The sequence below is a fragment of the Narcine bancroftii genome, chromosome 14, assembly GCF_036971445.1.
Source record: "Narcine bancroftii isolate sNarBan1 chromosome 14, sNarBan1.hap1, whole genome shotgun sequence".
In the NCBI taxonomy this organism is placed as follows: domain Eukaryota; kingdom Metazoa; phylum Chordata; class Chondrichthyes; order Torpediniformes; family Narcinidae; genus Narcine; species Narcine bancroftii.
Window position 1 is genome coordinate 1946622 of NC_091482.1, and position 26657 is coordinate 1973278.

Sequence of the window (26657 nt, forward strand, 5' to 3'; positions counted from 1 at the left end):
CCTCTGATGTCTCCCCTGCTGTTTGCTATCGTCACCCCAGGTAAAAGGGACGTATTTTAAAAAGGAAGGAGGAGGGGTTTCTTGATCAGTATTTATTCCTTGAAAAATATCATGAAAATTCTACTGGTTGGTGGGATCTTGCTGTGCGCCAGTAGGCTGCCTGTTTTCTACACTTTCTGGGTCGTGTACGCTGAGACCAGGGAAGATGTGGCTTCTGCACATTTACGGAGTGATATGGGTAACCACCAACAGGTTTTAACGAGACACAGCTCCTGACTTGACTGTCGAGTTCCAATAGCAAGGCTGTCAGGGTGGGCAAGTCCAAGAGAGGGGACAGCTCTCACCTTACATCAGAACTAGAGGTGGGTCCTGACCTTTTCCCTCTCTTCACAGATGATGCCTTGCCAGCTGACAGTTTCCCCCTGAGAAGTTACTCTTGTCCCCAAATTTAAAATTTTTGCCATAACTGCAGGACGAGTTGTTGGAAAATGCTTCGTGTCCTGGACCTGCGAGGTCTCGTCTCTTTAGATAGACACTGAAAAGTGCAAATGCTGGAACCTAGAGTACATGGCAAATGGCTGGAGGGTCGCAGGAGGTCAGGGAGCGTCCGTGGGGAGAGGTGGTCAGTCAAGGGTTGGGTGTCTCAATAATGGGTCCCCACCCAAAATGTTTGTTTTTTTTTTTTTTTTTTTTTTTTTTTAATTTTTTTTAAATTTTTTTTATTTTTCACACCATAAATCACATTAGCCATGATATACACTATTTCTTTTCACACATATACAGTGACTTTTTCTCCCCCCCCCCCCTTTCCTCCCAAACCACCCCCCCACCCCCCCCTCTCATCCATTTTAGGTATACAATCTAGGTTGCATTAAGCCAGTCAGACAATGTTGTCATTCAACCAAATTACACCAGAAATTCTACTGAGTCCATTCTTTTCTTTCCTTCTCCTTCCATCAACTTAGGTAATGTTTGTCCCCGGTAGGTTTTCGCTATTGTATTTAATGTAAGGCTCCTATACTTGTTCGAATATTTCAATGTTATTTCTTAACCAATATGTTATTTTTTCTAATGGAATACATTTATTCATTTAAATTTGGTAGTTTCTTCCTTTTAATTTGGTTATGTATTCCATTAATATTTAAAGACATATAGTTCAGCGTAGCCCTTTTATATTTTGTTTATCTTCTCTTTCCGTTTTTCCATCATTACCTTTCCTCCTTTTCCATTTCTGTTTTCTTATTTTCAACTCTTTATAAGACAACATTCCTACAACATCTAACATTTTCCTTATTCTCCTATTTCTATCTTATTTATCCCCAATCTCCCCTTCACCTCCTGAGTTGTCCTTTATCCCTTGTCGGACAACCACATCTCCCCTCTCCATTTGGATTTGCGAATCCACTCGCAAGCGTCAACTGATTTTGCAGTGACCGCTATTTCCCCCCACCCCGCCTCCCCCAGAAAAGATTTCACTTTTCATATGTCACAAAGGTCCCTCTTTTAATTCCCTCCTTATTCTCTCTATTCCATTACCTTCCCTTATTAATTCTTGTCTATACTATCCATATTTTCCTCTAAGTACAGATACATTCATGTATGCTCATTGTCTCTATTCACTCTTATACCTCTTTACCTGCATACATATCAATCGTGATCATTTTTACTCTCATTACCCGTCTTCATCCCTCAGTCTATTTTTGTCTTTACCCACATACATATCAGTCGTGATCATTTTAACTCTCATTACCCGTCTTCCTCCCTCAGTCTATTTTTGTAATTGTTCTGCAAATTTTCGTGCTTCTTCTGGATCCGCGAATAGTCTGTTTTGTTGTCCTGGAATAAATATTTTCAATACCGCTGGATGCTTTAGTATAAATTTATACCCTTTCTTCCATAAAATCGCCTTTGCTGTATTGAACTCTTTTCTCTTCTTTAGGAGTTCAAAACTTATATCTGGATAAATGAAGATTTTTTGTCCTTTATACTCCAGTGGTTTGTTGCCCTCTCTTACTTTTTCCATTGTCTTCTCCAGTACCTTTTCTCTTGTAGTATATCTTACGAATTTTACTACAATAGATCTTGGTTTTTGTTGTGGTTGTGGTTTAGAGGCCAATACTCTATGTGCCCTTTCTATTTCCATTTCATGCTGTAGTTCTGGACATCCTAGGGTCTTAGGGATCCACTCTTTTATAAACTCCCTCATATTCTTGCCTTCTTCATCTTCCTTAAGGCCCACTATCTTTATGTTATTTCTTCTGTTATGGTTTTCCATTGTATCTATTTTTTGAGCTAGTAGTTCTTGTGTCTCTTTAGTTTTTTTATTAGATTCCTCCAATTTCTTTTTTAAGTCTTCTACCTCCATTTCTGCTGCTACTGCCCGCTCTTCCATCTTGTCCATTTTCTTTCCCATTTCTGTTAAGGTCATCTCCATTTTATTTATTTTCTCTTCTGTGTTGTTTATTCTTTTTCTTAAATCCTTAAATTCCTGTGTTTGCCATTCTCTAAATGATTCCATGTATCCTCTAATAAGAGCAAGTATATCCTTTACCTTGCCTCTCTTTTCTTCTTCTATTTCACCATACTCTTCCTCTTCTTCTTCCTCTGGGTTGGCCATCTGTTGTTTCTTTGCTGCCCTTTCCTCCTCTTCTATCTTGTTTCTATTGTCTTCTGTGGTCTCTTCTTGCTGCAGGTGTTCTGCAGCTGTCGTTGCCGGCTGTGGAGATCGACTCCCCAGCTGGTCCCCCCTCCCGTCGGTGTGTTTTTTTTCATTCGCATCGCGCATGCGCGAAACTTCGCGCATGCGCGGTTGCGCACTTTTGTTCGGCTCTGCGAGCCATTTTTGTAGTCCATTATTTACCGACCTGAGGGAGCGGGTTTCTCTCTCCGCAGCGGGCCTCTTCGGACAGGTAAGGCCTTCACCTTTTTCCTCCTTTGTCTTCTCTTCCTCTCTTCTTACCGTTGCTTTCGACTTTTCTTTTTTTGTCGCCATCTTCTTTCCACCTTTATACTCACTTTTCTGTAACTTTTATTTCTGTGCCTTTGTGTTTTCTCTTGTTTTTCCCGACTTTTCTGGAGAGGGCTGGAGTTCACCGTCCGGCCACTACTCCATCACGTGACTCCTCTCCCCACCCAAAATGTTGACTGGCCTTTCTACCCATGGACATGACCTGTCCTGATGAGTCCCTGCAACAGCTCACTACAGAGACTTCCTGGGCCAGTCAGGCAATGTGTGAGTAGACCCTAATGTAAAGACGATCTGCACATTGGGCATGATCTGTTGGCACTACAGTATACCCCCGGTCTCAGGGGAGGCTGACCAGACCCTGTAACCCAGACACCTACAAGGGGCGGCTGTTTCTGGGGGATAGTCTTGTGGAGGTGGTCAGTGTGTGGAGTATCATCGCACACAGAAAATCTGTAAAGTCACACAAAGGCAATAGAGTCCAACACCAGCCTCAGGTCAAGAAAGAGAAGCAGAGAGTCCCTACAGAGACAATGAGTGTCCATAGATCCCACCACCACCTCCTGCACCCACCCACTCCCCACTCCCCGTCACCATCATGACCGCAAAGCCTCCTGTCTGGACCAGTGGTGAATTCTGAGCTCTGGGCAGCCGCGGAAACCCTGGTTCCTAATTCCCAACCACCACCCGTTGTCACCATCTGAGACCCTGTACACCATCAGTACCCTCACATATCCCGGTCCCAATGCCCGGTTTCCTTGAGCCGGTGTCCAGCAGCCTGCGGCCTGGCATGAGGATGGGCAACCGGCATTGTCCACAGTTCTCTAACGAACATCCGTGTTTAATGATTAAAGAGCCAAACTCTTACTGTGGCTAATGACGAACCATGTACATGGAAGTACGAAATTACCAAGATATTAATAGGCCTGTGGGCAACAGTTGGAGTAAATCATCTCTACCAGCACAGATCAGTGTCTGTGTACTCCCTTGGTTACTGAATGGCAGCAGATATTTACTCTGTAAACAGCCAGGATTAAATTCCATAGACCTGTATTATGTTAGAGGCTTCAGCCACCAAACTAATTTCATGTGGTTAAACCCAGTAACCACAGCAACGAGTGTGGCCAGGAATTGACTTCCTTTGGATGACCAGTGAAATGGTGACCCTGTGTCAATCTGACTCTACTGGGTGTCCCTCACCACTGACATTGGCCTGTCATCAGCCGAAATGTCACATCTACTTGGCAGTCAGTGTTTCAGCGATCCACGGTCTGAGGATTCCAACTGCCAGCTGCTTCTTATCGGACACAGTAAGAAGCAGAGCCAGGAACCAATGGGATGAGGCAGCCCCCAGCGGGGCACAGTGCCTTGCTTCAGAGGCGGCTTGCATTTCATCGCCTCATCCCATTGGGGGGAAGGGGGGGTGAAATCAGCTGGGCTGCTTCCAGGTGGGTTTCAACGGTCTCCAGGCAAGAGTGAGGAGGATGTCCAGCCACGGCCCTCGGCCCCGCTGCTGCCCAATTACACCCCATTAACCTACACCACCGGTACGTTTTGAACAGCAGGAGAAAACCGGAACCCCTGGGAAAACCCACGCAGACACGGGGAGAACGTACCAACTCCTTCCAGACAGCATGGGATTTGAACCCCGGTCTCGATCACTCGTCCTGTAATGGCGTTGCACTAACTGCCATCGCACTTCCATCGCCTTCCCAAGATCGTGTTATATAGCGAGCTCTCCACTGGCCACTGAGACAGAGGTGCACCAAAGAAGAGGTACAAAGACTACTTAAAGAAATCTCTTGGTGCCTGCCACATTGACCACCGCCAGTGGGCTGATATTGCCTCCAACCATGGATCTTGGCGCCTCACAGTTTGGTGGGCAGCAACCTCCTTTGAAGAAGATCGCAGAGCCCACCTCACTGACAAAAGACAAAGGAGGAAAAACCAACACCCAACCCCAAACAACCAATTTTCCCTTGCAACCGCTGCAACCGTGTCTGCCTGTCCCGCATCGGACTTGTCAGTCACCAACGAGCCTGCAGCAGACGTGGACATTACCCCTCCATAAATCTTCGTCCGCGAAGCCAAGCCAAAGAAAGAAGAAAGAAACTGCTACATTAACTATGTCCTGTGCCAGCCAGTCAACACATGTCCCTAAATCAATTCTTTCAGTAAAATTAACAATGAATTCAACTGAATATCCAGCAGGGAAACAGGAGAGGCCCGTTGGTCGCACTACATGATTCTCCTTGTTTTTTTTTGACAAGTCTTTGTCACTTCTTACACCCCTGTTCCTCTAACAGCTGGCATCTGATGTTTTTGGCTCTGGTTTGAGACTCCTCCCCAGCCCAGGTTGGTGAAAGTCAGCTGTTGTTCCTCTGCACGTTACAACTTTCAAAGAAATTCCCTGCTTGCAGAGCCCTTCAGGACCAGAAGGAAGGCAGATAGAGCGAAACACCAAAGTCTGCATACACTGTGATTGTAGTAAAAACTCAGCCGGTCTCGCAGCGCTCAAAGGAGGTAAGGATGTGTTATTGATGTTTCGGGGCTGAGCCCTTCCACAAGGTACAAAGAAAACCTTGAAGAGCTCAAGCCCAAAACATCGGTAATGTATCTTTATCCTCCTAAGGATGCTGCAAGACTGGCTGCTTTCCTCCAGGATTTCTGTGTCTCTGTAGCCCCACTGAGTAGCCAGCAGCCAGTGACTGTCTGGCTCCTTGTCTAGTCTCCATTATCAGGACAGAGCGCAGGCTATGGAGCTGAACAAATTGGATCTGGTGCAAGGAACACCTAGAAAGTAACAGAGGATTTTAAAAAGTGTGTGTTTCCTTTCAATCTTCCTAAAACAAAGTTTAATTGTTATTAGAGTATTAGAGATGGGAGGAAGGGGAAGGATTCTGGGAGCAGGGTGGGGAAAACACTTCTCTGAGCTCTTGTGATGGATTGCTTCAGGTATCAGCCAAACTAGAATTGACAGGCCCCTGGCGAAGTGTTCACCACACAAAATGTTTAAATTGTTCAGTAATCGGTAACTGAAATAAAGGGATGACTGTTACCCACAGTCAAACACAAAGCAGATTGAAATATTGACGAGATGTAACTGGATCGGCGTCTGCATGAACTTAAACACAGTGAAAAGACCATTGTATCTAAAGCACCAGTCTCCCTTGCAACAGTGCAGCCCCACCTAGTCCAACATTTGGACAGAATGCAGAGCTGCCCTTTCAACTTCAGTAAAAGCCCTCAAATCCAGACCGCTCGGGGATTTGGTCGGTCTGGATTTTCTGATTTTATGAATTCTCAGATTCAAGGAGAATAAACAGGTTAATTTTGAAAGTTTTAACGAAACATTTTTCATATAAAATACAAAGTACAAAAAAACAAAATAAATATTTTCACTTACATTTCTGCGACTTCCTCGTGGTCTCTTGTTGCCGCTGTGCATCTGTGGCGCTTGTGCTCGCACGGAAAAGTCCAGTAAATTTTAAAAGTTTGAGCGTTTTCAAGAAGTCCAGATTCTCTAGGGGTCTGGATTTCTGAACTTTTACTTCCAGCCCATTCTGCAACACAAATCCGACTGAGAAGGCTCTGTCTTTGATGTCACGTTGGCCTCCATTTTCCTCCTTCATTGTTCGGCTGGTGATCTGGTGTGGATCCTCTCTCTATCAGCTGACTTTCATCAGTGCAGACCCTTTGGGACCCACAAGGAGGGTGGTCTGAAACAAGAGATGGAATTGAGAACGAGCAGGAAACTGCAGGTTGGGTAGTTCTGTGGAAAGAGGAAACACATCGTTTCAGGTCAAAGAGCTGGACTGTTGTGGGATCTCAGACCTCAAATGTTAACTGTTCCTCCCTCCACAGGCACTGCCTGACCTGCTGAGCATTTCCTACACTTTCTGATTTGACTTTGTGTTTGCAGGCTCAGGCCCGAAACGTCGGTTAGATCTCTACCTCCTATGGACGCTGAGAGACCTGCTAAGTTCCTCCAGCATTCCTGTGCTTTTACCTCAATCACTGAGTCCGCGGACTTTCGGTGTTTCACCTCCTGACCCCGAATGTCTTTGGAATGAGAGGAAATGGGAGAGCCCAGGGAAACCCATGCAGACACGGGGAAAATGAACAAACTCCCTCAGACTGCGCCAGATACAAACCCGTGTCACTGGCGCAGTGACAGTGTCGCGCTAACCATTCCACTTTATCTCCTACCACATTAAAAGTTGTGCACTTGTCGCCCTACATCAGACGTGATCCAGGCTGAACCTCCCAGCAGGGCTGCGGTGTCACCTCCGAGACAAGATGTTTATCTCTGACTCATTTGTCCTTTCCAATAAACACAGAGTCTCCTGGGCCACCAATCCCACACTGTGTCCTGGGCCAACACTTATCCCTCAACCCATACCACAAAAAAAACAGATCACTTGGTTGGCATTCCACACTTTTACAATCACAGATTACTCACACTTGAAGGTCCAGAATCTTTTGTCCAACCTAAAAATCAGAAATAGAATCACAAACAGGTTTGTCATGAACATGTGCCACTAAATTTGTTGTTTGACGGCTCTTGGCCTGAACTTGCTGGAATTTAAGAGAATGAGGGGAGGAATCTCATTGAAAGATTTTGAATGTTGAAAGGCGTGGACAGAGTCGATGTAGAACGGTTGTTTCCCACAGTGGGAGAGTCGCGGACAAGAGGACACAATTTCAGGATTGAAGCGTGTCCACTTAGAACAGAGATGCAGAGGAATTTCTTCAGCCAGAGGGTGGTGAATCTATGGAATTTATTGCCATGTTTGTACATTCTCCCTGTGTCTGCATGGGTTTCCCTGTGGTCTCCCATTTCCTCTTGTTCCAAAGACACACTGAAAGTCTGTAAAAGCACAGGAATGCTGGAGGAACTCAGCAGGTCTCTCAGCATCCATAGGAGGTAGAGATCTAACCAATGTTTCGGGCCTGAGCCTGCAAACACAAAGAGGTCAGGTCACTGAGTATTTAACACAGGGATTGATAGGTTCTTGATTAGCCAGGGAGAAGGCTGGGCAGTGGGGCTGAGTGGGGAGAATGGATCAGCTCATGATTGAATGATGAGGCAGACTTAATGGGCTAAATGGCCTATGTCTTATGGATTTGTGGCAGCAGTGTTGTGCATTACAGGGGTAAAATTGTTATAAATTACAGTTCCATAAATACAAGATATAAAAATGTAATTAATGCAAAAAGAGAGAAGGTGAGGCCATGTCTGGGGTTCATTGTCCATTCAGGAATCTGATGGCAGAGGGGAAGAAGCTGTTTTTGTCCCACTGAGTGCTTGTCTTCAGGCTCCTGCACCCCCTTCCTGATGGTAGTGGAGTGAAGAGGTCATGAGGGTCCTTGAGGATAGAAGCTGCTTTCTTGAGGCACCACCTCTTAGAGATGCCCTTAATGGAGTGATGCCCATGATGGTGTTGGGCGAGCTTTCAATCCTCTCTTGCCTTTTCCTGTCTTGGGCATTGGCACCTCCATACCAGTCCAAGAGCAGTATTCCAGTTTTAAATCACTGCCCTTCACATGTTCCCTTCATCAGTCCCAATGAGGTGAATCTGTGGTTGGTGTGTCATACACAGGGAGCTCAACTAGTCATGTTGCTGCTATTTTCCTATTAGACTTGGCACCTGGAAAGCTGTTTGTTCTCTGAACAGCCAACACTGTCTGAGAGAGTGTTGCAGCGACTCATTCAAATTACAGAGTGAATCATGAGAATCACCGGACGCTGTGATTGCGGAAAAACACAAACGCTGGAGGAACTCGGCCAGTCTCGCAGTGTCCATAGGAGGTAAAGATATAGAACTGACATTTCGGGCCTGAGCCTTTAAATCATAGAACATTATAGCACACAACAGGCCTTTCAGCCCACAATGTTATGCCAACTTACCAATAAAACACACTAACCTTCCTCACCCTGTAACTCTCTATTTTCCTTCCATCCATGTGACTACGGGTCTGTTAAATGTCCCCTAATGTTCCAGCCTCCATACTACCCCCAGCAAGGCATTCCATGCACCCACCACTCTGTGCAAAAATACTTACCCCTGACATCTCCCCTAAACCCCTCCCTTCACTCTGTACAGATGTCCTCTGGTGTTTGCTGATCCTGCCCTGGGAAACAGGCGCTGGCCATCCACCATATCTATGCCTCTTAGAATCTTGTCGATCCCTACCATGTCTCCTCTTATCCTTCTATGCTCCAAAGAGAAAAGTCCCAGTTCTACTAACTTTGCCTGATTTTTTTCAATCCAGGCAACATTCTGGTAAATCTCCTCTGCACCCTCTCTATGTCTTTCCTGTGACCAGAACTGAACATTAAGTGTAGTCTCACCTGAGATTTACCTTCTTCAAGGTGTGAATAAAATGCAGGCAGGTGCCTGAACTATAGGGCTGGGAAGAAGGGAAGACAGGGCAGGGAGACGAGCTTGTGGGCAGCAGGCAGTGCAGAGGGAGAGCAGTGAGAAAAACATGCAGAGCTCCCATGGAAGAGACAAGAACGTCCTCAGGGTAGGCATCCTTGAAGACTGTCTTGTGCAGCCTGAGATGATACCAATTTGGGTTTATACTCATCTTCATGAGTAAGTAAGGCACTCAACCTCTCCCCAGAGGTATCAGACAACAAACAGCCTCATAGGAAGGATTATACCAGGTGCTGGAAGTTTTGGGAAAATCCAAAGTTCAAATCTAAAGATAAAATTAAACTGAGTGTAATAATAGTTTTAAAAATAGTGTCCTGACAGTCTGTGGAAGCTGAACTAAACAAACGAGAATGAACTGCAGTTTAAAAAGACAGCAGTATGTTGCAGCCCACAGCTGGCTTTATCCTCTTGGCACAGCGCAGAAGGAGCACTGTCACTGTGACGGCCTCAGCCTGAAGCTCTGCAAAGTAGCTGATGGGGCAAAGAGCAACCCTGCCCAGGCCCCCCACCCCCGGTCCCCCAACCCAGAGGGGATAAATGCCAGCACCTGCCCTCTGCAATCCAGCAGGATGTCCATGCCCACGATACCCCTCAGCTCTCACACCTTGAGGCAGCCAAGCACACTAACAGCTCATCTGAGCTCTCCTGGTCACCACCTTCGGGTTGAAATACGGCTGAGCTGCTGTCACAGCATGAGATGATGGAGGGACGGAGATAGGGAGGGAAAGGGAGAGCAAGGGGAGGGAGAAAGGAGAGAGAGAGAGAAAGAGGAGACAGAGAGAAAGAGGAGACAGAGAGAAAATGAGTGAGAGGGAGGTGAGAACGAGGGAGAGAGATGGAGAATGGGAGAAAGACAGAGTGAGAGTTGAAGAGAGAGAATGAGAGAGGGACTGATAGATTGAGACAGAGATAGGGGGGTTGAGTAGGGAGAAGTATGAGAGACCTCCTGCATCTCTTCATCTCCACCTTTGAGCCCTTTCTTTTCAACCCTCTAATTTCTCCACCCCCTGTCCTCCACCTTCCCCCCTCTGATCTACCCTACCCTCCACCTCCCACCTAAGCTCCCCAAACTTCCACCTTTCCACTCTGACCTACATCCTCCTCCTACCACCTCCACACTCTGACTTCTTCTTTCCCCCTCCAATAACCTCTACCACCGACTACCTCTCTAACCCTGCCTGGTCTTAACCATCCCCTCTGACCTTGCCCTCTCTGAGACAGAGCACTCAGTTCTCAGTAGAGGCCTCACTTTCATACCCCTCCACCCACACCTCAACAGGTTCCACACACGCTGTGATGCCAAACTCTTCTTCCACCACCTCCATCTCCGGGTCCACTTCCACGACCGTGACTCTCCATCCTCCCACCTCTTCTCCTACTTTAAGCCGCTTCCTCCTCCTGGACACTTTGTCCTGGCCCAGCTGCCCGCTCTGGACCTTTTTATTTCCACCTGCCACCGAGACAACTTCACTTACACCCCCCCCTCGTTATCCAACCTCACCTCCTCCGAACTCTTCCCTCCACTCTCTCCGCAACAATCCCAACCCCCCCCATCAAACCCGCTGACAAGGGTAGTGTGGAGCTGAGGCCCGACGACAGCTCTCAGTCTGCTCTGCACAAACTGGCTGTCACGCATTTCCCTACAAAGAGACTCCAATCCAGTGAAGGTGTGGCTGGATGGACCATCAGGAAAATGCGCTGCCCTTGCTCTGTTTCAACAGAGCCCTTTCCCTGTAGCACAGTTTTATTTTAATTTTAATAAAACTAATTTTAATAAAATTAAAATTAATTTTAATTTATTTTATTTTAATAAAACAGTTTTATTTTTCACTACCTGTTGCACTCAAAGCTAGGTTGACTTGACTGGATAGATCGCAAAACACCTTGTTCCCTAAATCTTGATTCAGGGGAGACAATTTAATTCAAGTCAAAGATTGCCCTGCTTCCTTGAACAGCTCCACCTCGCCACCTGGTGACATATGGCAGTAATACAACTATTGAACATTGTGAAATAATATTCAAGTGGTAATATTCAGCTGGTGAGACCTTAGCTGGAGAATTGTGAGCAGTTTTTGGCTCCACATTTAAGAAAGGATGTGCTGATGTTGGAGAGGGCTCAGAGGAGGTTCAGAGGATGATTCTGGGAAAGAAAGGGCTATCATACGAGCAGTGTTTGATGGCTCTTGGCCTGAACTCATTGGAATTTAGGAGAATGGGGGGGGGGGGGGGGTTCATTGAAACATTTTGAATGTTGAAAGGTGTGGACAGAGTCGATGTAGAAAGGTTGTTTCCCAAGGTGGGAGAGTCTAGGACAAGAGGGCACAACTTCAGGATTGAAGGGTGTCCGCTTAGAACAGAGACGTGGAGGAATTTCTTCAGCCAGAAGGAGGTGAATCTGTGGAATTTGTTGCCACAGGCGGTTGTGGAGGCCAGGTCATTGGGTGTATTTAAGGCAGAGATTGATGTTCTTGATTAGCCCGGGCATCAAAGGTTATGGGGAGAAGGCCGGGCAGTGGGGCTGAGAGGGGAAATGGATCAGCTCATCGTTAAATGGCAGGACAGACTCGATGGGCGGAATAGCCTATTTTTCTTCTACTATGCCTTATTCTGATGTCACAAGTTTCCTCAGATAACTCAGTTTGCTTGTTTTAAGGAATCATAAAGTCTGTCATTTTTTTTTAAAGGAAAACTGCTAAAACCCGGTGTAAATTCTTTCCAGGTATTTTTGGGTAAAATGGAGGGCTGTGATTGGGTAACACAGAGGGCTTTGATTGGGTAAAACAGAAGGCCATGATTGGGTAAAATAAAGGGCCGTGATTGGGTAAAACGGAGGGTCGTGATTGGGTGAAACAGAAGGCCATGATTGGGCAAATGTTTTTTTTTAGAAAGGCAGGAACTGAGGGCTCAATTCCTAAAGGAGAGCCAGTAACTCAGGGTGTGTGTAATTACAACTGCTGCTCCCATCACCACACACACACACACACACACACACACACACACACACACACACGACTAAACTACACTAAGGAGCTCCACTTGACACATTTCTGAATGCAATGCTGGTGTTGATTGTACCACTCAGAGCCCTAAAACAGTAAATCCATGCAGCTTTTAGAAGAACACTACAGGGGTGAATCAGGTTTGTGTACTAGCCCGTTTTGTTCAGTCTGTTCTTCATCTGCATGCTGCCATATGTACATTTTTCTTTGCACTGCTAATTAGTGATAACTCTGCCTGGCCCGCAGGAAAAAGAATCTCAGGGTTGTATGTGTTACGCAGGTACTCTCACAATAAATCTGAACTTGAGTCAACACACTCTATGGTGGCTCACACAGCGATGAGCCCTAGGCACTCTGCAACAGAGCTATATTGTGAATAACGGGATGGAATAACTAAAAATTGCCTGTTGCACAGTTCACTAAGTGATTGTACTGTAACCAACATGTACCCCGCATAACTTCGCATCTTCGGTCACCTTCCTTGAGATCGGATTTTATTCATTTTGATTCCTTGGGTCACGGAGAGGCTGGTTCATCCATAAATGGGGCAGTGGTGCCTTTGAGGAGGCTTCAAACCAGCCATTCTCAAGAAGGGGGCTCTACAGACCCCCCCCCCCAACCCGGGGCCACAGCTCATTTAAATGCAAGCCTTGTTTTCTTTTCACCTCATTAACATGAGTGGTACAGTTGGCATAGCAGTTAGCTCAAAGCTGTTCCAGCACCAGCGATCGGGACTGGGGTGCCAGTTTTCCCTTGGGATTTTCCCCAGGGGCTCCATTTTCCTCCAACTGTTCAAAACGTACCGAGGGTTGTGGGTCAACTGGGTGTAATTGGGCGGCATGGGCTCATGGGCGAAAAAAGGGCCTGTTACTGTGCTGTTTGATTAAATTTAAAAAAAGCTTTTTTATGTAGTCAGAAGAATCCAACTAAATTTGACTGCTTCAAAGGGAATAGGGCCCATAAACTCTCAGCAGAGCCGGGGGGTGGGTGTGGGGGGGGGGGATAGCCAAAAAGTTTGAAAATGGCTGCTTCAAACATTGAATAGTTGCTATCCTCTCCTGTGAGTAATGGAGTGTGTCTTGGGAGTCTGGTCTTGGGCCCGTGAATGAAATGGGCTTGACCATTTACCAACTAAATGCATTAAAGCTGCAGATTCTGGTATCTGGATCAGACCAGGCAGTGACTGGAAACATGGACTGGAGCAAAAGATTCTACAGATGCTGTGATCGTAGGAAAATCATAGGAATGGAGGAACTCACAGCACTCCCCTGCCCTTTCTGTTCTTCTTCCTTTTCATTCAGGTGCCTGCCTGCTTTTAACATATCTAGAAGGTGGCTCATATAATCTGGAGATTCTTTCCCTCCTACGAACGATACTGGATCTGCTGAGATTCTGCGGCATTTCTGTGTTATTCTGAAGGGTGGTCTGACAACTATTTAACACACAGTTCTTTCAGTCAGCTCACTGCTTGTCTACGTTCAGGAGGTGTTGGTCTGGGAGACATCTGTTTTATCCATCTTTGGAAGGGTTTTGCTGATTAGGCTTTGGTCCAGTTTTTGCTTGAGGGCTTTGAGGAGCTTGCTGTCGGTCCCACTGCTCTGGGAAGTCCAGGGTAAAATACCCAATCCATTCCCTAGCACAGAGGATGGCAGGGCATTGAAAGATGATTCTGCAGGAAGTCAGTAGAATTCACTGTGGGACAACACGACGAACCGGGCATCGACATAATGAACCAGGCATTGACACAATGAGCCGGGCATCGACACAACTAACTGGACATTGACACGACAAAATGGGCAAAACAAAAAACTAGGCATTGACAACTAACCCAGCCGGTACAGGCCACCACTAATGAACACACTGGGCAACACCGGGCGCCAGAACCCTCTGTTTTCCAGAACACTCGACCTCCTACCTGCCAGCAGCTCTCACTGCGCAGCCGCAGCGCCGGTTGCCGGGCGACGCGTTTGTTGATGGGGTGGGTCTTGGCGCCGGCGCGAGGAAGGAAGCGGGAAGATCGGCGGGGGTAGGGGGGAAAAACGGGGAATGGTGGGTGGGGGGGGGGAACGGGGAATGGTGGATGGGTGGGGGGGGGAACGGGGAATGGTGGATGGGTGGGGGGGGGAACGGGGAATGGTGGATGGGTGGGGGGGGGGAACGGGGAATGGTGGATGGGGGGGGGGAACGGGGAATGGTGGATGGGTGGGGGGGGGAACGGGGAATGGTGGATGGGTGGGGGGGGGAAACGGGGAATGGTGGATGGGTGGGGGGGGGAACGGGGAATGGTGGATGGGTGGGGGGGGGGAACGGGGAATGGTGGATGGGGGGGGGGGAACGGGGAATGGTGGATGGGTGGGGGGGGGAACGGGGAATGGTGGATGGGTGGGGGGGGAAACGGGGAATGGTGGATGGGTGGGGGGGGGAAAACGGGGAATGGTGGATGGGTGGGGGGGGGAAAACGGGGAATGGTGGATGGGTGGGGGGGGAAAACGGGGAATGGTGGATGGGTGGGGGGGGGGAAAACGGGGAATGGTGGATGGGTGGGGGGGGGGCCGGGGAATGGTGGATGGGTGGGGGGGGGGGCCGGGGAATGGTGGATGGGTGGGGGGGGCTGGGGAATGGTGGATGGGTAGGAGGGGGGACGGGGAATGGTGGATGGGTAGGGGGGGCGGGGAATGGTGGATGGGTAGGGTGACGGGTGGGTGGATGGGAGTTGTGGGGGGAAGTCATCCCCCCCCCCACTCTGGCTCGGTCCCCTTCCCCTGGCAGATCCCTGAGGGCAGGCCCGCCCCACCTCTAGCCCTCTCCCCCCCAAGGCTCCCCACCCCCATTCTTGGGCTCTCCCCCAACCCCACTACATCTCTGCCTCCCCCCCCCCCCCCCCCCCAATCCAGCCCATGTACCACCTCCACCCTGGAACTACCCTGAGGATTCCATGACCTGCCACACCTTCCAGGCCACAGTTCTCCTCTGCAGCTGCTCTCTGACTAGAAACCTCTGAACCCTCACACAATCTGGCCATTCAGCCCAATATATCTGTGCTGGTGTTTATGCACCCCTCTCCCTCCAATCAATCCTCTCTTAATGTGCAGCAGAACCACTCCAGAACCACTCCAGAACCATCCCTGGCTCCCCACGAAGGATAACAGCCCCACTCCTATCCCTCATCTTCATCTCTCCTCTCTGCTGATCCCGAGCTCCTATTCCCTGGAACTCTTCCTCCCCCACTGCACATCCATGGGGCGCAGCTATTGCCACCAGCTCCAATAAACAGGTTTTTTGTGGTCCTGTGCAGAAGCTGGGTTGACAAAGTGCTGAGTAAATTCCCACCTCAGGTGGGAAGTCACAGTTACCAGGAGAGGCTGCTAATGGGGGGGTGGTGAAACTCTTGTTGCAGCAGCTGTGAGCTGGCATGGCCAAACTCGTCCCGGCATGTGCCAAATTCCTGCCTCGGGAATACAGCCTTTCAAACAAGGCGCTCCACCACAACGCAGAGGTTCACCGGTCACGATCAGAGCGTCTGGTGCTGGAGAGCGAGAGGTTGGTGGATGAGATCGAGAACATCACGAGGAAATCCCAGCGAGATGTCAACAAGAAGCTTGGTAAAGTCTCCTCAGAGTTGCCCTGACCCCAGGCCCCTTGAAGTAGCGCGTGGGCCCTCCACCATAACATGTCGCCAACTTGAACAGCACAGAAACAGGCTCCTTGAGATGCTTATATGCTGGTCCTATTTATTCTCATTAGGCTCGTTTTCCCAGTGCACCTTTCATGTCCATATAACTGTCCAAACACATTTTAAACATTGCAGTTATATGCCCATGAATTATATATCATGTTGGCCACACCAAGACTAGTGTGTGCAAGAAGTAAAACACGGACGTCTGCAGACACCGTGGTTGGAGTAAAAACATGATGCTGGAGGAACTCAGCAGGTCAAACTATGTCCTTTATGTGGCAAAAGCAAAGATACAGAACCAACATTTCAGACTTGAGCCCTTTGTCAAAGTACGGGCAAAATGTTGATAGCCTTCTGAACAAAATGGTGGGGGGGGGGGGGGAGGAGGAGCACAGTCCCACAGGGAGGAGGTAATAGGTGGATAAGGGAGGGAGGACAGCAACAAGCTGGGAGGACTCTGAATGGAGAGGGAAAGGGGTAGAGAGCTGGAGGAAGAGAGAGAGAAGGATGGGAAGGGAGGGAGAACGGGGAGTGGGCCAGCAGGAACGGGAGAAGTCAATGTTAAATCCCGTCTGCTTGAAGAGTGTGCAGACGGAAAATCAAGTGTTGCTCCTCCAATTTATGGGTGGTCTTGGTGGAATAGCACACGGCATTCGAGTATGGGAGTGGGGCGCAGAATTGAACTGATGCAGGCAAAGAGAAGGTGCTCAGTGAAACAATCTCCCAGTCTGCGCCGGTCTCTCTGATGGAGAGAAGGCCATGAAGGTGTAAACAGAGAAGCTGGAGTGACTCAGCAGATCAGGCAGCATCCATAGAGAGGAATGGCCATTTAAGAGACTGTTAGACAAGCACATGGATGGGTGGAAGGAAAATGGAAGGTTATGGGGTAGTCTTTTTAATGGTGGGAATATTCTGTCATTCAGCACAACATTGAGGGCCACTGTTCTATGTAATTCTCTGAAGGGGGAGGAGCAGAGGCTAACAGGTAAAAGGTTCTTCCACGTTCCTGACAAAAGGGCCGGGCCTGAAACGGCGACTGCCTTTTACTTCCTCTGGATGCTGCTTGACCTGCACTTTTGGGTACTGCACATAAACTTGGACTTGAGCCGTACTTTCAGTTCCCAAGGCCCAAAGCTCTGGGATGCCTTTCCCAAATTCCTTCACCTCTCTCCGTTTTAAAGACTCCCTAAAGCTTATCTCTTTTACCTGATGTAGTTTCCCAATGTTGCTCGGGTGTCACTCCTGTGAAACATCTCAGGATGTTACGTGAGGCCAGAACAATGGGACGTAGCCTCAAGATCCAGGGGAGTAGACTTAGGACGGAGATGAGGAGGAACGGCTTTTCCCAGAGGGTGGGGAATCTGTGGAATTCGCTGCCCATAGAAGCAGTGGAGGCGACCTCAGTAAATACATTTCAAGATTTGTTATTGTCATGTAATAAAAACAGTACAATATTACACGGAATTTGCTTTAGTCTGCCGTAAACCAGATAGATTCACCATCGGCAGAAATTACAGTCAGAGAAAGAGAAGCAAAAGATCCCTCCTCCCAGAGTCATCGAGTGTCCGTGGATTCGGCTCTAGCGCTCCCGCAGCCACATAAAGTTCAGTCCAAACCATCGGCAGACCGAACTCCAGATCTGAACTTCTGACACGATCGGGAAGTTCTCGGCACCCTCTCACTTATCCAGCTCCGATACCTGGTAGCCCCTTCCACCAGCCTTGAGCCAGTCTCCAGCGGTCTGCCGCCTGTTGTGAACCCCTCGACTGCAGTCGCCAAGAGCACGCCACCCGTGCGTTTCTTCAGTCACAGAGTTCCTCATTGGCCCGCCACCATGGCCACCATCCCATGGATCATCTCCTCTGCTTCTCCTCAAACGGAGGGTGGGGGGGTGGTGGTATCTCTGTTTTCTGGTGCCCTGTGCCACTCCTCTGCTTCCCCGGTATCTGTAACTCCTCGTGGCTGCTGCCAAAGGCATCGCCATCTTGGGTGCAGATCCCGTGGTCGCAGTATTTTTTTAATGAAACCGTCGGCTCCAATAACAGGCTGTTTAAAGCCTGTACAGAACCGATGCCAGACAGACTGGGCAAGAGGACCATATCTCCATTCCTTGCTCTCCCAGAGTCCAACACCAGTGACAGCACTGCTGTTACAGTCGCTCTGCTAGTGCCGACGTATTTAAAACAAGGTTGGATAGATTTTTACATAGTTGGGGAATTAAGGGATATGGGGAAAAGGCAGGTGGGTGGAGGTGAGCCCATCATCAGATCAGCCGTGATCACATTGAATGGGGGAGCAGGGCTCGACGGGCCGGATGGCTGCCTCCTGCTCCTATTTCTTATGATGATGAAGGCACTTTATAACTGCAGGCTGTTGTTGTAGACCAGAGGATTGAGGAAGTCACCTTCTGGGAGAGGGAGCTCAACACCAAGTTGGACGAGCTGTCTGATGAGACAGAGCTGCTGCTGGGCCAGAAGAAACGCTCGGAGAAAGCTCTGGACAGCTGCTCCGCCCCTCTCTGCATCATCCAGCAGTGCCTCCTGAATCGGTACGGGCCAGTCGGCAGTTGGTCTACCACTCCCAGGGTTTGTACACCCCGAACGGGACGGAGAGTGAGCCGGTTCCCGCAATGCTGAGCTGGTCCATAGGTTGCCAGCCACTACAAGCTAGGATGGGTTTAGAGGGATGTGGGCCAAATGCAGCCAGCTGGGGTCAAAAGCCCGGTACCTACATTTCATCTCGGAACCTGTTCATAGACACTCAGGCAGAGGGACTTTGTGCAAAATCCTGCGTCAAAGTTGGATGTGATGGTAAAGTTGTACAAGATGTTGGTGAGGCCAAATTTGGAGTTTAATGTGCAGCTCTGGTCACCAAACTACAGGAATGATCATTAAAATAGAAAGAGGGCAGGGAAGATTAACTAGGATGTTGCCCAGACTTCAGGAACTGAGTTACAGGGAAGGGTTAAACAGGTTAGGACTTTATTCCCTGGAGCTTAGAAGAATGAGGGGAGATTTGATCAAGGTATTTAAAATTATGAGGGGGACAGACAGAGTAAATGTAGGATGGCTTTTTCCACTGAGGGGAGGTGAGATACAAACAGAGGACATGGGTTAAGAGTGAAAGTGGAAAAATTTAAGGGGAACTTCTTCACACAGAGAGTGGTGGGGGTGTGGAACGAGCTGCCAGCTGAAGTGGTGAATGCGGGCCCAAATTTAATTTTTGAGGAATTTAGAGAGGTACATGGTTGGGAGGGGTATGGAGGTCAGTGAAACTCGGCAGAAAAATGGTTTGGCACAGACTAGACGGACCTGTTTTTGTGATTAAATGTTTTCTAAACTGGGAACTTGCTATAAAAGGCTACACTGGGTGGGAGAGGCATTTTTACTGGTCTCTGAGGTGGCACATAGCAACAGTGGCCCAGCCCTGTGAGCCTTCTTCCAGTGACCACCTCCTGGGGATGGCTGCAGCAAGGCATCGTTATAGGAGACCAGGCCCTTGACAGGGTAATCACGAGCAAAGTCTGTTTGGACAGACCTGGATGCTGGCTGGCCTTCATCCCACTGCTTCAGTGCTAACTATATGTCCATCTCCCATGGATGGTGATAGCTCAGGGCAAGGGTGGGTGGGGCGATATCCTGGGTCAGGGCAGTCGAGATGGTTTCCTGGAGCAGGGGTGAGGGGCTTGGGTGGGTGGGTGATATCCCAGGTTGGACCGGGTGCAGTCGGGGGGGGGGGGGGGTTCCATCCCTCTTTCCCAGTGAGCTGTGCGCCTTGCTGGCTGTGTTGCAGAGAAAAGCGAGTGGCCATCGATCTGGTCCACGATGAGGTAGAGCAGGAGCTGCTGAAGGAGCAGGAGGTGTTGGAGGGCGTCATCGTGCTGCTGAAACGCACCCTGGAACAGACTGATGAGCAGATCAGGTGGGTAAGGGGCACACCTTCCTCCAGGGAGCCGAGCAAACACCTCCCTTCATAACATCCACAGGTCCCACACTCTCCTTTCACTTCCAGTGCTGAGGGGGGCCCTGTGCCATGGGAGGGGCAGTGAGGGAGCCCCGCACCATGGGTGGGGCAGTAAGATATGGGAGCAGAAGTAGGCCTTTCGGCCCACCGAGTCCATCCCACCATTTCATAATGAGGTGATCCATTCTCCCATTGAGCCCCACTCCTCTGCCTTTCCCCATAACCTTTGATACCCTGATGTTTCCGATATCTGGCTGTCCCAATGGACTGTTTTATTGTCCACCCCTGCTGGTGAACAGTGCATGCTCCAGTGGAAAGCAGTGGATGGGAGGAGGGGCATTTTGGGCTGACGTTTAACCCTTAAACAACAGCAGCTAAACAGATCAGCTAGTTGTTATCAACTTGCTGATTTTAAGACAGATATAAAGTGGTTCCATGGTCAGTGAGGTGCTTTGGGGTGTCCTGACATTGTGGCGGGAACAGTGAGACACAAGTGTCTTAATACTGAACCTCACCTTTTGTCTGCTTCCACTCCAGGTTAAATCGTACAGCTAAATTTTATTTGGAGAAGGATTTGCAGGACAAGTCCGCAGCTCTGAAAGTGGACAAATTCACTGCAAATCTCACCAACAACTCTCCAAACATTGACTACAGCCCCAACGTCGTCAGGATGGAGGGGCAGTAAGTTTGAATGTAGGAGCTGTGAACATGCCTGTGTCATACTGGATGAAGGTTGGAGATGCATGCAGTAGCATTATAGAAATGAAACAGTTTTGTCCTGCGTCCTGGAGCCAGTGTGTTTGGGGAAGTGGGAGTTAGATGGAATGGGATGGAAAGTATTTCTGTAAAATGCAGCAGCTGGGGGTGGGGGGTGGGATTCGGCAGTGGTTGCACTGCTTGTTGAAGATGACTGAGAAACTGGCTGCATGTAAGACACACTAAGTGAATCACAAAAGTCTGCAGAAACTGTGATTGTGGTAAACACACAGAAATGCTGGAGGACCTCGGCCACTTCTCGCAGCGTCCACAGGAGACCAAGATAAAATGCCAACATTTCGGGCCTGAGTCCTTCAAGGAATAAGAATAAGAAAAAGCAGGAGTTTTCAGAATAGAGAGTGCTGGCTGGGAGGAATCCAGACCAACAACAGGTGTCAATTGGATATGATAAGGGCAGAGGTGAGAATTGATTATGTTTGTGTTAAAGGAGACAGGGAAAATGGAGAGAAACTAGGGAAAGAAGTGAGGGGGGGGGGGGAAGGGTGGGTTTAATGAAACCCAGATAAGCTGATGTGAATGCCATCAGATTGAAGAATGCCTCGTTGGAAGATGAGGAGTTGTTTCTCCAATTTCCGGGTGGTCTCAGTCTAGCAGTGCATGAGACCATGGACAGACATGTCAGCAAGGGAATGGGATGGAGATTGAAATGGGAGGCCACTAGGAGATCCACACTATTGTGGCAGACAGAACCTAGGATGTCCCAGTCTGCATCCAATCTCTCCGATGCAGAGACCACATGGTGAGCAGCAGATGGAGTGGACGACCACTGCAGATTCACATGTGAAGTTTTTCATTCAATGGGAAGGACTGTTTGGGGCCCCGAATGGTGCTGAAGGAGGAGGTGTGGGCTCAAGTGGAGGATCTCCTGTTGTTACAGGGGCCGGTCCCAAGGGGATTACTTGTGGGGAGAGAAATGGACAAGGGAGTTGATGACAGAGTGATCCCTGCAGAAGGCAGAGAGGGGAATATGTATCTAGTAATGGGATCACATAATAGGTGGCAGAAATGGCAAAGGAAAATGTGTTAGACACGGAGGCTGGAGGGGCAGTAGGCGAAGACAAGGGGAATTCTTTTCCTGTTGTGCGTAGGGATGGAGAGGGCCAGGGCAGATGTGTGGGTAATGACATGCAAGACCTCATCCTGGGTGCAGATGCGATGGAGATGGGAGAATTTGAGAGGATGGAATGGAATCTTTACAGGGGACAGGGTGGGGGGAAAGAGGTGTAGTTGGGGTAGCTGTGGGAGTTGGTGGGTTTGTAGAAGATGCCTGTCGAGTGTTTGTCTCCCGAGATGGAAAGAGAGGATCAAGGAAAGGGAGAGTTGCTGGAAATGGAAGACAGACTGTTCCATTGCCTGAGGAGTTGTGAATGGAATTGAATAGTGTGCAGACACCAGTGAATGCTCCACTGCTGACCTTCTGAAGTAGATGAAGATGGTTGGTCCCAGGACACCACCATGCGAAACCCCTGGAGCACTGACCAGGACCTCCAACCTTCCCTTGCATAAAGTCTGACCCCACCCAACCACTGGAGGGTCTCTTCCCCCCACCCCCGATGCCCAATGTCCAGAGCTCTCTGACACTGCACTTGGTCAAACACTGCCATCTTTGGGGTTTGGACCCAGATTGTGATGAGCTCTGGAATTGCGAGGACCCGCTGAAACCCATACTGGGGACCAGTGAGCAGGTTCTCTTTGATAATTGGCCAGATCACCCTCCACCCTTCTGTTCAACCTCTCCCTGCAAGGTTGGTGGTTGAGAGTGGACTTTCACTGGATTCCTGCTTGTGGTGAACAGGACCTTTCTGGGCAATGTGTCAGTGTTGAGTAGACATTAGTGTGGTAACTGGCCAGCAACAGCTGGCGAGAGATGTCATCAGGTCCAGAGGACAGGTCTTCTGTACTATAGCTGGGACGTTGTCCAGCTCCAGCCAGAGCTACATTCAGCACTCTCAACCATTCCATCTCCAAGGTAACAGCCTCAAAGACTGAATGGCCTTCCTAGATTCAAGGGGCTATAACAGACTAGAGGGGCTGAATGGCCTCATGTTGTTCTTTTGTAACAGACTGGAATGGCTGAACAGCCTCAGCAATAATCTGGTGCTGTACTTCATGTTTTCAAGCTCTGTCGCCCCAAAGGAGTGGCAAGATTTCACCAACACCAACATCGTGAATGCAGGCAAGCAGAAAAACAACTCCATGGCGATGCGCTCGCTGATCGATGGCATCTTGTCGCAAACCACGGACGATATGCTGAAGCAAGTTCAGCGTGTGAACCAATCATTCCAGTTTCACATCAAGGAAACAAAAGATGCAAAATCCAGGCTGGAACAGCAGCTTAGCAAGGTCGGGACACCTGATGGCGTGTTCGCTGGCCGCCCCTTCCCTATGACTACCACCTCAGCGTCTGAACCCATTCTCGCCTCAATCTCTCAGGATCTGAGACCCATGGGTGGATTTTGCCTTGTTAAGCCCATACAACCTGTACAGGGTGGTGTCAGCTTGGATGAGGGTGGCCTTTGGTCTGTGGACATCCCCTAATGGTGCCTGCAAAACCATTGGATGGAAAAATTCCAGTGATGCATTAATGTCCAAGAAGACTCAGGAGGTTGTGGTGGGGACTGGAGTGGTTGAACCACTAGAAGAGACAAGGGGTTTCTCTGAGAGTGACCGTACAGAGATTTATAAGAGCATAGATTAGGTGATTCCCCAGGTTAGGGAAATCTAAAACTAGAGGGTACAGGTTTAAGGTGAGCATGTAAGATTTAAAGGGAAGTAAAACACAAAAATCTTCAGACACCATGATTGAAGTTAAAAACACGATGCTGAAGAAACTCAGCAGGTCAAACGGTGTTCTTTATGCACCAAAGATAAAGATACATAACCAACATTTCGCCTTTCATCAAGGGACGAGCAAAATGTAGGCAGGCGCCCAAACAACATGGTGGGGGGGGGGGAGGAGACAGTCCCACAAGGAGGAGGTAATAGGTGGATAAGGGAGGGAGGGCAGAGCAGCAATCGAGGAGGAGTATGGAGAGCTGGAGGAAAGGAGACAGCTAGAGAGTGCCCCGCAGAGGGTGGTGGGTGTGTGAATAAGCTGCCATAGGAAGGGGGAGAGGCGGAGATAATTACAATGTTTAAAAAGGCATTTGGACAGGTCCATGGATAGGAAGGTTTAGAGCAGCCATTCTCAACAGGGGCCCTATGGCCCCTCCAGGGACCATAGCATATTTAAGTAAAAGCCTAATTTTCACCTTAATTTCAACTCACATAACATAAATATTTTATATAGTCGGTAGGAAAGAGGAAGAAACCAAAACTTGATCGCTTCACAGGGAAGGGGGCCCATAAACTTTAGAAATTCTGCCTGGCCTGCAGGGAAAAAATCTCAGGGTTGTATATGATGTAATATATGTACTCTGATAATAAATCAGAACTTTGAACTTTAGGGGGACCATAGCCAAAAACAGGTTGAAAATGGTTGATTTAGAGGGATGTGGGTTCAAGGCAGGTAAATGGGAGGTCAATAGAGATGTTGGTCAGCATGGATGTGGGGCCAAAAGGCCTGTTTCATGCTCAATTCCAGAGAAAAGTAAGCCACTGTTGACCTTCATGAGATTCCAGAGCCACCATTATGAGGAATGGGTGAACTTCACCCCCAGGGTAGGGCAGCCCAGGATGGATAGTCACATAGCCTAGCCACACCTCATCTAATTAACGGGCAGGAAACGTGGCCATCACTGCTAGCAGGCTCCATGGCTGTGCTTACAGAGACCTTCCTTCCCACAGGTCATGGATGAGATTTCCTCTCAGGAGAAGAACATCGAGCTGCTGAGAAAGACCATCCAAGACAAGGAGGGACCCTTGATGGTGGCTCAGATGCGGCTGGAAATCAGGGCGAAAAGACCAAACATGGAGCTGGTGCGAGACCCTGCTCAGTACCGTCTGATCAGTGAGGTGCAGGAGATCATACAGAGTGTTGACAGGTGAGTTACCAAGCCGGAGTGGGATTGGTTAAATGGATATCCCCCATTACCCTCACAAACCCCTGAGCACACTGCAGAAGCATCAGTGATGTGTGAAGGCCACAGCCTGAAGATCATCAGAAATATTTAAGGGGTGATATCTGAGAGATTGAGGAACATTTGGAAGTGGTCCTATTGAACAGCCAAATGGCCTCCTCCAATGAACCATAGAACATTACAGCACAGAAATAGGCCCCTTCTGCCCTTCTAGTCTGTGCTGAGCCATTTTTCTGCCGTCCAATTGATCTGCACCCAGTCCATAGCCCTCCGTACCCCTCCCATCCAAGTACCTGTCCAAATTCTTCTTAAATTTAAAACTGAACCTGCATTCACCACTTCTGCTGGCAGCTCAGTCAACACTCCCACCACTCTCTGTGTGAAGGAGTTCCCCATCATGTCCCCCTTAAATTTTTCCCCTTTCACTCTTAACCCATGTCCTACCCTCAGTGGGAAAAGCTGACCTACATTTACTCATCTCCCCTCGTTCTTCAGGGAGTAAAGTCCTAACCTGTTTATAACCTTTCCCTATAACTCAGTTCCTGAAGTCCGGGCAACATCCCAGTAAATCATCTCTGCCCTCTTTCTAACTTATTGATATCTTTCTTGTAGTTTGGTGACCAAAACTGCACACAATACTCCAAGCTTGACCTCACCAATGTCTTATACAACTTTACCATAGCATCCCAGCTCCTATACTCAGTACTTTGATTTATGGAGGCCAATATGCCAAAAGCTCTCTTTACAACTGACAGTTCTTATCATATCCAGGGAGGCGGCCATCAGCCCCTTGTACACAAGCCAACTATTTGAAAGGGCTATCCACAAATCCAACAGCCCGATCACATTCTTCTGGCTTGCTGGGATAGTGTGGAGGGAGGTTTAGAGTCTCACAGGCCCTCCAGAGAACCATACCAACTGTCGAGCACCCACCTGCCCGTCCCATTTACTAGCTCGTGGTCCCTGGCCTTGGCAATTCATTCCTGTGCTTGTAATGTCCTTGGAAGTATGCTGAATCTTTCTGTTCCTTGTGGCCCGGGTCTGCACCAACCATACCTAATATCCTGCCTGTCAGTGTTCCTTGTTCTCATTTCCAGACATCTCACTAATTGCAGCTTCCCATTCTCAATAATTAATGTCACCAGAGCTCCTACATCCATTTCCAGATTGTGGATAGCAAAAGGCAAGAATCCCAGTACTTATCTTGCTGGTGTGCTGGTCACTAAACAACCCTGAATGCCACGTCTGCCTCCTAATGTGCCCCAGGCTGGAAGGGAGAGAGCTTCAGGAAGTCTTTGAGGGTGTCAGCTTTAATTGGAGGTGTGGGTTGCTTGGGAGGGAATGTCTGACTGTCTGGAAGGACGATGCTGAGTGTATTGTGATGCCCAGGCTGCAGGCAACCCTGGGCCAGGCCGAGGCCGAGTTGAGAGGTCTGCGCCGTAATCAGCTGGCTTTGGAGGAGGAGATTGAAATCAAGACCAACTCGCTTTACATCGATGACGTGCAGTGTATGAACCTGAGAAACTCCATCTCAATCAACTACTTCTAGGTGAGAGCTGAGTGACTGGTGGGTATGGGACCAAGAAAGCCTCACAGTGGTGACTGGGTCACCTGATTTATCCCAGATTCCTAATCCCATATGACTGAACCTCTATGTGGCTCTCAACATTATCCACAACTTATTAACCAATAAAATACTGTATAATTATTTTGGATATGTCTGGCTTGTCACCAACTGATGCTGGCGCTGGGTTCAACCACTGGGATTAGGCTTTTATTTTGGATTGAGAGTGTGAATGTACGGAGAGCTTTATC

The 26657-nt window shown here is 48.7% G+C and overlaps 2 protein-coding genes across 9 annotated transcripts in view; one reads left to right on the top strand and one right to left on the bottom strand.

The window, feature by feature from the left end:
• Nucleotides 1-6663, bottom strand: part of ncbp3 (nuclear cap binding subunit 3) — an 84689-nt gene extending 78026 nt beyond the window's left edge. Inside the window, exon 1 of one of the 2 annotated variants that reach the window (XM_069910376.1) lies at nucleotides 6372-6663. In XM_069910376.1, the coding sequence (XP_069766477.1) occupies nucleotides 6372-6413 (42 nt within the window). In that variant the 5' untranslated portion in view covers nucleotides 6414-6663. The remainder of the gene's footprint in view (nucleotides 1-6371) is intronic. The other variant, XM_069910375.1, reaches the window with a different exon arrangement.
• Nucleotides 6664-14315: 7652 nt separating this feature from the next.
• On the top strand, nucleotides 14316-26550 carry tekt1 (tektin 1). 7 transcript variants are annotated; one of them, XM_069910386.1, is made up of 8 exons: nucleotides 14316-14385; nucleotides 15808-16009; nucleotides 18466-18631; nucleotides 19876-20004; nucleotides 20584-20727; nucleotides 22935-23166; nucleotides 24610-24806; nucleotides 26232-26550. In XM_069910386.1, exons 2-8 carry the CDS (start codon nucleotides 15820-15822, stop codon nucleotides 26389-26391), a joined length of 1218 nt encoding a protein of 405 aa, XP_069766487.1. In that variant the 5' UTR covers nucleotides 14316-14385; nucleotides 15808-15819; the 3' UTR covers nucleotides 26392-26550. The 7 variants fall into 7 exon arrangements, with proteins under 7 accessions (XP_069766487.1, XP_069766485.1, XP_069766490.1 ...); XM_069910384.1 differs by having other exon boundaries at nucleotides 14338-14433; XM_069910389.1 differs by having other exon boundaries at nucleotides 14338-14433; nucleotides 22944-23166.
• The last annotated feature ends 107 nt before the right edge of the window (nucleotides 26551-26657 follow it).